Genomic DNA, 12,396 nt, shown 5'->3' on the forward strand with positions numbered 1-12,396 from the left:
AAACCAATAGCAGCGATAAATATATGAATATATATAAATACAGCCCAATATATTTAATTGGGCTTTAAACAATTGCCTGCATACACATTACAGTTTATTAAAACCCTCTCGTTTAACTATGAGGATCAAAGAGGACTCTTTGTATAAAGCTTTGTTTCTTCAGCAGCCTGTCAGTCCATTCCCCTGCACAATAGGTTGTGATTATGTGTTGACACAGAAAGAAATTAATTTCCAGAAGAGTTTTTTTCTCTTAAATTTAAACATTTAATTTCTGATAATATTGTCTTGAACTCCCTCCTTTACTTTTACACAAGAGGACACTGCATAAGATAGAGAGTCTTCAAATGTCTTAGAGTATTCTAAACAAACGGCTTAGAACATTCTACAGAAAATTTTCAACATGTACTTGAGGCAGCCTACCAGTCTCACATCTGTCTGAGTTACATACAGAGCAGAAGCCCTGTGTCGCTGACGATCATGAAGTCACAAGCAGGGTCATGGAGAGGTACTGGAGAGGTAGCCTGGGACTGTCCCATGATCAGGTATTTATAGCAGGCATATAGTAATAATAGCTCAGCAAAGAGAAACTGAGACCACCCTGCATCTGCAGAAGACAACACCAAAACAGTCCGTTGAGGAAAGGTAAAAAAATTGTAAGAACACCACATTAAGTGGGACAATGAGAGTTTTTTTTAACATCAAGCCTTTGGTTAGGGGCTGGAGAGGTACCTGTGTGAATTGCTTGCTGCTGTGAAACAGATATACATATATACCTGTTGGCCTATGTCTGTTTCTAATTTCTAGCTTTCTTCTTCCATGGACAGCATGTAGCATGTTTGGTTCCAGTGACAAGATTTTCTGGAGAATACCTTGACTTCTTTAAAGAAAAGGATATTTTGTAAATTGTCATTTGAAAACAGTTTTAATACCAGTTTTGAAGAATCTGGTTCAGACGTGAAATGTTTTTAAAGTCTAAGACGTTTTTCAGCTGAAATGGTATTTTTTCTTAGTTCTGCATAAAAATTAGTTCAGGCTATGTGTAGTAGCAGGTGTATAGTATAGTAGTCACAGGAGTATAGCTGAATGCTACACTTCCTTCAGAGAAAGATCTAAAGCACAGAAACTAGTTCTACTTTTGTTTTTTTCTAGGAGTGTGATCTAAAAACTGGCACCAGTGTATTTTTCAGCGGCTCTAGAAACAGCTATTGTGAGAAGAGTGTGCCGAAATGGTGTTCTGTGGGTATAAAGCATACTAAATTTCTAATTGATAAGAAAAGTGACAACATCAGGACACCAGTTGTTTGTGTAGTCTTTGTTTATTGTTTATCTAAATGTTTTATAAAGAAATTCCATTTACTATCAATGGACACAGGTAAGCATATTGTAACTGTGTCAAAGTCCCTAAAAAGACTTACAAACAGGGAGAGAGCATCCTGTATTTTTTCCAACGATCTGCTCTGATTGTTTAGAAATGACACATTACATATTTACATATGTCATTAAAAAATGAACACATCAACAAATGTCAAATCTAAAAAAAAATGGCAGCAGTGTTCTCCAGCAGGGCAGGGCTGCTCCCATTCATTTAATCCAAACGTCGTTCTTACCTCCAGCTCATGCACTGCTCTAGTGGGATACATCCACGAATACAGCAGCAGTATCCAGAATTGAGAAGGTCCTCTTTGTGGTGAATGTGTTGTGTTGCTCCTGCCAGAAAGTGAGCTGAGCTGAGCGGGAGCTGAAGAATGTGGGATTGATATGGATGTCAGTCCGGCACAAAATGACTTTGATGAGGAAGTGGCCACCCAGTACATGATTGAACAGAGCCTGCAGGACTTCCCAAAGGCAGGAGGCTGCGTCGGCTCCATCACAGAGGACAGCTACAGGTAATCCAATCCTATGGCATCTGAATCCATTACCAAACCTATAGGGAATGATGCAGCTCTTTTACTATGGGTCACTGAAGTTTAATACGCCTGTGAGAGGGTGTAAGCATGTTCTCTATGGATCAGAAGAGGTGTGGTGGCTCTGTGGCTAAGGATCTGTGCCTGTGGCTGGAAGGTTGCCAGTTCAAGTCCTGGGGCTGGCAGAGGAATCCTTCTTTGTTGGGCCTCTAAGCAAGACCCTTCACCCCAACTGCTCCAGGGCCGCTGTACAATGGCTGACCCTGTGCTCTGACCCCAAGCTTCTCTCTGTGTGTCTCATGGAGAGCAAGTGGGGGTATGTGAAAAAAGACAAATTCCTAATGAAGAAATACATATACGAGAAATTGTAAATGGCCAGTAAAGTGATCTTATCTTATAATATCTATTTTTTATCTTGTCCCGTTCCACCTCAGAGCCGTGGTAGCTCAGATGGCAAGGGCACCTAGCTCCTGACAGGAAAGTCCTGGGTTCAATCCCAGGTAGGGGCCTAGCAATGTAGCTTGCTCTAAATCCTTCCAGATGGCTCCCAGGTCCACTCAGCCTGTTTTCCACTGGGGGTTACTGGGGGTTAATCCTTCTGGGGGTAATAGGCCAGCTGGAGCTTGATGCTGACCACATCACCTCCACTTCCATTGTCGAATGGTCAAGAAAAATGGTGGCCCTTGCCCCCCATTCCCCATGGGCGTTTATGGACTGAAAAATAGACCTAACCTACCTATCTCCCACTTTTCCCTGTCTGTCCGTGTCCTGGCTCCACCACTGAAGAGTGTATTTTACCTTTCTACTTTTCAGTCCAGAGTTAATCTCTAATTACTGTGATTCCATCTCTGAAGCTTGCAGCTCTAACCTGCTTTCTACCCTTGTTGTTTATTCTGCTCTTAGGACAGTGAAACAATGTTTTCTTAATGATAGTGGAGCCATTTAACTGCATTAATACACCAGGAAATGTGAAAGAGGTGCAGCATTCAAGAAAAGGGTCAACAGTAAAGAGTGGTATAAAACCATCACTTTATTAACTCTTTGTGGTATTTTTGTATTTCGCAGTATAAAGAAAGTTTAAATGGAAACTTCACCGCAACCAGACTAGTCTCTGGTGAGGCTTCCATTGATAATAACACTGTCAATTTCTTTTATTCCTCAGGTACCCTGCTAACAGTACAGAAAGTGAAAAGATTTTTGAAGCTATAAAGGCAGGTGAGTAAGAACGGACAATGTGAATGTAACGAGAGCCGGTCCTGACTCCCGTGTAGTGCTTCACACTGGCGTATACTTTGATGCGGAACCTACAACTGCTGGAATTTGCAGTGATCACCCTTCTGCAGTTCACCAGACATCTAGATGTCACACTCATTGTGTGATCAGGAAAGGAGGGTGACCATCAGTCGTTTGCAACAATGCAAAATTACTGTCACGCCCTCTGCAGCCAGAGGGCGCTCCTTCTCTGTCCTGTCTCTCATTTCTGTTTCTTTGCTGTCCTTCCGGTGTTTCTCTCTCTCTGGGGCTATACATTTCCCGGTCTTTCATTCTGCCTTCGCTCAGCATTGACGTTCGGATGTCCTGAAACCCACCTAGCACCAGGTTGCCCCACGTCCGCTACCTGAGGGCATAGGTTTCTATACGGCATTCCCTGAACAGCTGAGCCCGGGCTAATCCCCGTCTCGCCACTACGCATAGGGTCTTTTCGCTCTCCTGCCATTCCATGGCTCGTCCCTTCCTACATCCGTGACAATTACAAATCGCAATGTGTTTGCAGGTGGACACCTGCTGTGTTCAGGGCAGTGTTCTTAATGCCAGTCACTGGTGCCATGTATCACTTCAGCACTATGCCTCAGCCTCTCTCACTCTCCTGTCTCTCCACGCTTAGGCAATGAGAAAGCCCTGCGCCAGCTGTCCACTCACCAGCAAGCTTTCAAAGAGGTTGACAACAGAGGCTGGATCCCTCTGCACGAGGCTGCTGTCCAGAACAATAAAACAATTCTAGAGATCACTTTTGCAGGTATGCATTTCGTCCACAGTTTTCCAGGTTTTCTATGGGAGGAGAGAACTTGCAGTTCATTGTGCTGTTTTTTGTAAAGAAATAAGCAAATTTTGTAAAGGAAGGCAGTGTTGTAATCCCATTTATGAAGGATTACACTTCTGATTTTTTGTAAATTCCCTAATGAAAGTTTGCGATTTCATTCACTCTTGCCTTGCTTATGTTGTACATTTACTTATCTTTGCCATGGTTCCCATACTCATACTAAACCATACCTCTTCGTGATAAACCATGACCATCATTACACTGTGCTTTACTTCAGTTTTTTCCAGCTTTTACCAAGGCAAATATTTTGCGACATTTTCAGCCATAACACAGATTTCTGTCATGATTTAATGGTTGAGCTTTTGGCTTGTGCGTGTCTGTGCCCTAGCCTCTGGCTCATGCGCTGTGGATTGCCGGACCCTACGTGGAGAGACCCCACTGTTCCTGGCTGTAGTGCAAGGCCTAAGGGACAATGCCACCTTCCTGCTGCTCAACGGCTCCAACCCGGATTGCAAAAACGAAGAAGAGGATTCTCCTTTAGTAGCCGGTGAGCTTCTCACCCTCCACTCATTGATTCTTTGGAAGTCTTTTAAAGAAAGCACTGTGTGGTCTTTCATCGGCAAAACCATTACCTCAAATGTTACTGCATTATTTTAGCATCTAATCAATGAATGCTATCAATCATGGCAGAATGCCGACATGTACCAGGTAGAAAGATACGTTGTGTTAAGATTACGGCAGCTGAAATCCTGTCAATAAAAGACAGAAACAGCGTGAATTAGGTATACGATGAAAGAACATCTGTCTGAATAATAATGTTCACCCGCTTAATTAAAGCCTTCTAAACTACTGTTTTGCTTATAGCTATCAAGAATGACCAGTACGACATGGCAACGTTGCTGATCCACTTCAACGCCAGTGTCAACCAACAGGGGGCAAACCAGCGAACGGCCCTGCACGAGGCAGCCCGTCTGGGCAAGGGGAACTTCGTGCAGCTCCTCCTGAACTCAGGGGCAGATCCCGACCCTTGCAGTGCCTACAGGCTCACCCCGCTGGCGCTGGCGGCCCAGTTTGGGCACACAGACATTGTTCAGGTCCTGCTGCAGAAAGGTACTGTGTGCTTCTGAAAGACAAAGCTTCTTACTCGATCACTCCATCGCTTAGACCTCGTAGCTGTGGCGCTGTCTGGGACTCATCTTGTATGTTTATTTTCCATGCTTTACTGAAGCCAAAAGACTATCAGTCAGCCAATATTTAAAGTTTTCAAATTAAATTTCCTTATGGCGTGTAAATATTTTTATGCAAAAATGCATGTGTGTAATTGTTTTACCAGGACATCATATAATAACACATTGCAGGTATTCAACTGTTAGGAGTTAATGTTCCTGTATCCCTCAGGTGCCAATGTGAAGTCCCAGGCCATGGACTCTGCTTCTATCCTCTTTGAGGCAGCAGCATCAGGAAACCCTGACACCATTTCCCTGCTGCTGGAGTATGGAGCCGACGCCAACGTGCCCAAACATACGGGGCACCTGCCCATCCACCGAGTTGCGCATCGCGGGCACCTACTGTGAGCTCCAGCTGTGTATTTACACAGTCATGTGCCGTGCGATGCTGCTCTGACTGTTCAGGCAACACAATTCTGTCAGCATGTCTTTCACACTGGGGAGGGGAGAAGGGTTCTGTTACGCCGGGCCCGTAGGTGGAAAGAAAAAGGGATTGACGAAGTAACTGTCCTCAGAGTCCGATTAGTGGTGAAGATTACAGAGGTTTTTTATGTGATTGGGTGATAACAATGCAGTAATGGGAAGAAGAAAGGAGAACAGCAGGCAGCTGAGATGAGCAGGGGAAACAGTCAGATCTGGGCTGGAGACAGGAGGGGATGATGGATAGTTAGCCAGTGGTAGTGTTGCAAACAGGAAACCGGAAGGCTGTGAACAGGAAGAACTGTAAAGTAACTTCTGGAAAACCTGAAACAAAGAACAAACACACTCTTGTGGGTCAACTCAATGTCAGAGCCCCTGAGGAATGGTTCCTCAGGGCTTAAATAGTGTGCGAGGTTCCTAACGAGGCTGATAAGCCCGGCCTGCTATCTTTAGCGATGGCCCTGATGAGCTCCTTCCACGTGTGGAACGCGCCGTGGTGATTGAGGGTGCTGATGCAGGAGCCCCGGAGCTCGTCAGGGCATCACATCTTGTAAAACAAAGACAAAGTGTTTCTATTTCCAGTTGTAATTTATTAACTTCCACACAACTGTTTATCGACAATTGTGTTTACTTTGAGGTTTATGCTAATCATAAACTTTGGTAGCATTCTTTTACTGATTCCACTCTTCACTGGCTACATCAGTGTTTGAAAGCAGCAGTAAAACACTTTTGGAAGTTCTAATTTTGCTGTTACAAATATTTACTGTTAGTCACAAAACTATCATAATGATAAATAAGAAATGCGAATCACTTGGTGGACTCACGGACTCAGTCTGGGGTCCTTCACGAGCAGCTTCCTCTCCCAGGGCTCTGGAGCAGCTGATCCCCGTGACGGACCAGGAGGCCGTGTGGGACAGTGGCATGAGCCCCCTGCACTCGGCCGCGGCCGGGGGACACCTGCAGTGCCTGGAGCTGCTGCTGAACGCCGGCTACGACGTCAACTTCATGCTGCACCCCCGGGTGCGCCGGGGCTACGACGACCAGCGCAAGTCCGCCCTGTACTTCGCCGTCTCCAACAACGACGCGCGGTCGGCCCGCCTGCTCCTGGAGGCCGGGGCCCTGCCCAACCAGGACCCCGTCAAGTGCCTGCAGGTGGCGCTGCGGTTCGGCAACTACGAGCTTATCAACACGCTGCTGCGCTACGGCTCCAACGTCAACTACTACTGCCGGGTCAACACCACCCACTTCCCCTCCTCCCTGCAGTACGCCCTCAAGGACGAGGTCATTCTGAGGATGCTGCTCAATTACGGCTACGACGTGCACCGCTGCTTCGACTGCCCGTACGGTGAGGGCTCCCACATGCCTCTCGACTACGAGGGCTGGTCCCCTTCTGTCATCAAGGACAACATGGTAAGCAAGAGGGCTGCATGGTCTAGGTACCCTGGGCTACCATCCATCCATTTTCTTACTGCTTCATCCAATTCAGGGGCGCGGGGGAGTAGGAGCCTATCCCAGAAGGCAATGGGTGCAAGGTGGGGTACACCCTGGACGGGGCGCCAGTCCCTGGCAGGGCACGCACAGACACTATCATGTACACAATTGCACCAGGGGCAATTTTCCCAGAAGCCAGTTAACCCACCTGTTTGTCTTTGGACTGTGGAAGGAAACTGGAGCACGCAGAGGAGACCCACTCGAACATGGGGAGAACATGCACACTCTCCTAGGATTACCGTCAATTCAAAAAATTCAAAAAAGAGAACATTCAGTTGAGGGGGCAGAAGGGTTTGCTTGTGTATCAATTAAATCCAGGTTACCGTATTTCAAAATGCGCTCAAGAGGACACTCCTGTCTCGGGGGTCGCTGGTGATATCCGTACCAGTAGATGTTTGTACCATTTTGAATCGAAAACCTGTAGGGGAAAAAGAATAATGGAAAACTTCTGTATATTTAAAGATATTTGAAAATTCGTTCCATACAGATTTAAAGGGGCAAAGACATTTGAAGAGATTTAAAGGGGCAAAAAGAGGACATATCCAGGAAAATCCAGATGTATGGTAACACTAATGTAGCCTTCATTTCACATTTACATACGCAGGGAGCTGATGTGTTCATTTGACACAGATCCCTTGCAACAGGTTTCACATGATTTGGTTATCAAATTTTAAGTAGTAATGAACTCAACTGGTCATTGTTTAAAAGGAAAAAAAGAGTTGTTACAGTGTGAGTTTTAGAAAAAATGGGGAATGACTATGTTTCACAGGTGAATCTTAAAAATCTTCAGCTCTTACCAGGTTGACAATTCATAAATTCACACTCACCTTCCTGCTTTCCTGACTTTCTTCTACAGCTTTGCTGCTAGAGGTTTATAAGTTATTTTTACTGTGGCTGCCAAACAAAAAAATGATTTAATATAAGCTATTTGTGGCCATTCATATTTAAAGAATATTTATCAAAAACAACAATAGCATTTTATTTATTTTAAAAGCTGTAGTGTTGTTTTTATCTATATTCAAAGAAATATGTCAAGATGGACAGTATGTAATGGGTTTTATAGCCTGTATCTCTTTATGACATCACTCAGTTGGATTATGACATCACAATGAGTTGTATGTCATACTGTTTTTTTTGCCTAATCAGTTTCTTGTGGATAGCAACAGTGAGGAATTTGTAAATGAACTATTTTTTATTAGTGTTAATTTTCTGTTGTGGATAATCAATGCTTCTCATCTAATTTTATGGAATGGACAGAGTTCCCATTGCAGAAAAAAAGGATGTCTTACTTTGTATTTGACTGTTCTTTAAGTTTTCTCCTGTCTTTGAGATGTTTTAAATTGATTTCTTCTAACTTCTGTTAATTTTGAAGGCCATGTCCTGCAAAGAGAATATAATGTTTAAAGTAGGCTTATAACGGACATTGCCTTTTTTGGCTTGTTTTCTGCATCTTACACATTAGCAAATCCAGATGTGGGTTTAGATATGAGTATATTTTAAAAAGGCCATCGATAGACTTATTCCACCCTACCCTTGATCACGGTCAGATAATGACATGAGGTAAAACTTCTTGAGATCTACTTTTGAGTTCTTATTTTATTAGTTGTAACCTGTTCTCACTTTTCTTGTGATGAGTAATTTTCTTATTTGTTACCTATGTGAGTGTCTAAAAACATGTATCACTTGATTAAGCATCTTCCGTACTCAGACTGAGGTGAGATGGTCAGTATGGGGAGGGATTTATAACAATTTATAACAATAATGTGAGTTAAATATCCTATTACATCACTTTACAGGGGAACTTGATGGCTGAATATCATTAACAACTGATGAACATTTATAGAATTGTACGTCTCTCATCTGAAGATTTACATCCTGATTGAGCTTGCGTCTTCAGCCTACACAGCAGAAAACCACAGTCTCATTTACACAGTCAAATTCACACACATGTGCAGCCATACATGTGCAAAGCCTGGCTTGGAATTCAGAGACAGAATGTGGAGATGAATACTCAAATGATAATAGAGAGTAGAGGGATAAAAAATTGTTGGCACAGCTTGCTGTATGGAAACCTTTGTGTTGAAGCTTTCTTCAAGCTTTAGACTTGATAATCAGAATGAATCCATGATCCCTTACTCTTTGTTTTTGGCACATGAGGCATGAGATCTGATAGATGAACACTACAAGGCTCTCTGGCTTTTTCTCTCTCTCTCTCTCCTGCAGTTCTGTGAGGTGATCACAGTGTACTGGCTGAGGTATATCTCTGGACAAGTGGTGAGGATCATGCTAGATTATGTTGATCATGTAAAATTTTGTTCCAAGCTTAAATCTGCTCTCATGGAACAGAAACAGTGGCCAGAGATATGTCAGATTCAAGGTAAGTGAGAGGCCTGGAAGTCTTGCATGTGACTGTTCTAGCGTACGGCTGTTACGTGTGCTCTTATGCTTAGCAGCAAGCTGAAAGGTAAAGGTTGTTAATAATGCACTAATCAGCACTGCTCTCCCTTTCAGACCAGTTTAGATGTCAAGCTCTTGAGGTATTATGACCTTGTAGGTGAAACACTTCTACTAGATGAGATGGGTATCCTCCACCAGTAAGTACCCAAAACCTACAGATTACTCAGAACGTCCACTCAGTAGTGTACAAAGTGCAGATATGATTTGACCGCAGAATGTACCAGACATGAGCAATCATGCACCAATGCTACAGATATAATGAACCAAATATTTCACTCTGACTGTATTTTCCTCCTGTGAGAAAAAACATATAAGGTAACACTGGAATGTATCTTCTAGTGACTAAGCAGTTGCTGCTTGTATTGTTTTTGTTTTTGCTAATAAATACGATAGATTTTGTTATCTCCAGCCTCTAAATGCGGACGTCGAATTTTGTTGTCATAACGAAGCAGGATTTTTCCGATTTCGGTCTTCTGTGTTGAAAAGTGCTCAAAATTCACCGGCCACACTTCTCTAATATAGAAAGGGCTGTGTAGCTTACTAAAAGGAGCAAGTTGTCAGTTAATACACCAAAGCATATAGAGGCTTCGCCATTCAAGATGAATGATGCGGTATTTGAAATTCGACCCATTGTTTGACATCTAAATCAGTTTATTTCGACAAATGGTCTGGAGAGTACTGCGAAAAACCATGCTCTGAATTCAGTTATTCTTGAGGGCCTTCCTCCTGACTCACCATAAATGTCAAGACAAAGAGAAAATTAATTTAACCCCTGTAACTGAGCACACATGGTATAGGAATATTCTAGGCACCCATCCCAGAAGGCATATTCTACTGTCCAGCTGTTATGGGAAATCACAGATCCATCTTGTCAGGTAATCTAGTCGGAGCCAGAGTCACACACCAGGTCTGCTGCTGCTTTCGTTTGCTTGGCTTCGTGAAGCAAGGGATTGAGGCTCTACGAGTGTGCGGATGGGGGGGGTTCTTGCTGACCGCGGAGGAGGGAGTGGCTCTGACGAGGGTCCCGCTGCCCACAGAGAACCCCCGCTGCCTGAAGCACCTGTGCCGCCTGCAGATCCGCCAGTGCCTGGGTCGCCTGCGGCTCCGAGCTCCCGTCTTCATGAGCTTCCTGCCCCTGCCCAGCCGCCTCAAGGACTACGTCCTCTACCGAGAGTACGACCTCTACGGCCAGGGCACCCTCCTGGGCTCGCGGTGACACCCCAGAGACCGCACGCACCTCCGGGCCTCGGTTCTCCTCAGTCCAGGGAGCAGCGGATTCCCGTTGCTGTCCTGCGCCAGGCCTCCTGAGGGACGGTCGCCCCAAGCCACACGACGAGCTTCCCGGAGAAATGGAAGGGGGTCATCATTTCAGAGCAAGGGGCACAGGAGGGTGGAATAATGATATATGACTAATTCCCCTTAGGCATGGTCACATCACATCAGCCCAAAGAAACTAGATTTGTGCTGGCAAATGTCATCATTTCGCTAGACACAGTTTGAAAAGGGGATCTTGCCCCGCCTTTAGCCTGCAAGTCAGCGTAGCGCATTTCTCGAATATCTGGTGGTTGGAAAAGCTTGGAAACATTCTTGCCCAAGGGGAAAGTCTGGTTGAAAGGAGCAGAACTCTTTTGTAATCAGATACCTTGTCAGCGTTATTCTTTATGCCTCTATTATTGTCGTTTCTTTTTGTTTCTTATTTTGTTTCCCCATGTTGGCTTCATGGTATGCTTATGTACTAAATGAGCTGCATAATTATATATAGGAGGTTATATCAAATTCACACATTTATTGCATCGCTGTGTTCATTTAAAAATTAACATGGGTAACAAAATATTGGTTAAGGAAAACTATTAAGAGTCTGGCAGTTGATACGGCTTGGTGTATTTGTATTGAATAAGACTCATGAATGATGGTGTTCAATTTGAAAAACACTGGAAAGTAGAGTCACACTCCACTACAATCAGGTGAATGGTATCAAGTCTGAATACAGTAGTAGAACCTTCTGTCGATGATCTTACGTTTTTGTCAAAACATCAGGGCATGTATCTACTAAAACAATCTCAGGTAGAGTGCACTCTTTAAATTTAAAAGATCATGTTCTTCAATGCAGACAATGTTTAGCCAGATTTTACTTTAAGACAATTTCTGACAGGTCTAAAGATTTTTTACAATCTACCAGTTTCATATTGTGCTAAAGGCAATGGAAATACTTCAGCTGTTCTGCAGCACAGACCAAGATCTGAGAACCATCTCAGATGCACTGTTACTCTAATACCTATTACTTTACTCTGTATTCCCTGTATTTTAGCTAATGCCTTTCAGAAATAAAATACATAAATCCTGAGTCTTCTTGACTTTTTACACAATGCCAAGATGATAATAATTGGGTGATTTTATATCTTGTGTGATAGTATTTCGAGACTGATAGTGACTGAACACTGAATTTTATACAGTGGGCACTGAGAATTTCAATGCCTGAAAGGAATGGTAATAAAGACTATCTGTGTTGGTGGATTATTTAGATTGCTTATATTATCATTAGGCTTCCTTTGAGCCTTTTTTGCTGTACAACAGCCCCCGTGAAAAGGATGGATCATTTCTTGTTATTGGCGTGTTATTCACAGTGGACAGTTGCAAGTCTCATTAGGTGTATGCGGTCAATACAATTATCGTCTTTTTCCTTTTTACTTCCACGGAGGCAAAATCATTGAAGTAAAGCGCTAAATCGGGAATAGTGAAGTCACTGAACGTAGGTGATCGCCATCTTGGCTCCATATAAAACGTATAGACTGGTATACTAACTATTTCTTAGAGCCAAAATGGCTTCAATTTCGCCACCACTGTCCACTGTCATTAC

General features: G+C 43.6%; 1 protein-coding gene and 1 long non-coding RNA gene across 4 annotated transcripts; one reads left to right on the forward strand and one right to left on the reverse strand.

The window, feature by feature from the left end:
- Window positions 1–497: 497 nt before the first annotated feature.
- On the forward strand, window positions 498–11,883 carry asb14a (ankyrin repeat and SOCS box containing 14a). 2 transcript variants are annotated; one of them, XM_088636609.1, is made up of 10 exons: window positions 498–642; window positions 1,715–1,886; window positions 3,067–3,119; window positions 3,790–3,921; window positions 4,334–4,492; window positions 4,810–5,055; window positions 5,344–5,515; window positions 6,458–7,001; window positions 9,306–9,459; window positions 9,594–9,676. In XM_088636609.1, the coding sequence occupies exons 2-10, from the start codon at window positions 1,759–1,761 to the stop codon at window positions 9,626–9,628; spliced, it is 1,623 nt and encodes a 540-aa protein (XP_088492735.1). In that variant the 5' UTR covers window positions 498–642; window positions 1,715–1,758; the 3' UTR covers window positions 9,629–9,676. The 2 variants fall into 2 exon arrangements, with proteins under 2 accessions (XP_088492735.1, XP_088492734.1); XM_088636608.1 differs by lacking the exon at window positions 9,594–9,676 and adding an exon at window positions 10,577–11,883 and having other exon boundaries at window positions 504–642.
- On the reverse strand, window positions 5,700–8,410 carry LOC148662000 (uncharacterized). Of its 2 annotated transcripts, XR_015939647.1 has the most exons (4): window positions 7,910–8,410; window positions 7,406–7,500; window positions 6,416–6,710; window positions 5,700–6,138 (listed from the first exon to the last, which is right to left on the reverse strand). It is a non-coding gene; the product is annotated as an uncharacterized LOC148662000 (long non-coding RNA). The 2 variants fall into 2 exon arrangements; XR_015939648.1 differs by lacking the exon at window positions 6,416–6,710 and having other exon boundaries at window positions 7,910–8,395.
- Window positions 11,884–12,396: the final 513 nt, after the last annotated feature.

The sequence above is a fragment of the Lepisosteus platostomus genome, chromosome 6 (assembly GCF_059453375.1).
Source record: "Lepisosteus platostomus isolate fLepPlt1 chromosome 6, fLepPlt1.hap1, whole genome shotgun sequence".
NCBI lineage: Eukaryota > Metazoa > Chordata > Actinopteri > Semionotiformes > Lepisosteidae > Lepisosteus > Lepisosteus platostomus.

Excerpts from the sequence above, each read along its gene's own strand:
- asb14a (XM_088636608.1), top strand. The coding sequence starts at position 1,759 with ATGGATGTCAGTCCGGCACAAAATGACTTTGATGAGGAAGTGGCCACC. Across the intron at positions 1,887-3,066 it reads ATCACAGAGGACAGCTACAG|GTACCCTGCTAACAGTACAG; the intron begins GTAATCCAATCC and ends TTTATTCCTCAG. Across the intron at positions 3,120-3,789 it reads TTTTGAAGCTATAAAGGCAG|GCAATGAGAAAGCCCTGCGC; the intron begins GTGAGTAAGAAC and ends CTCCACGCTTAG.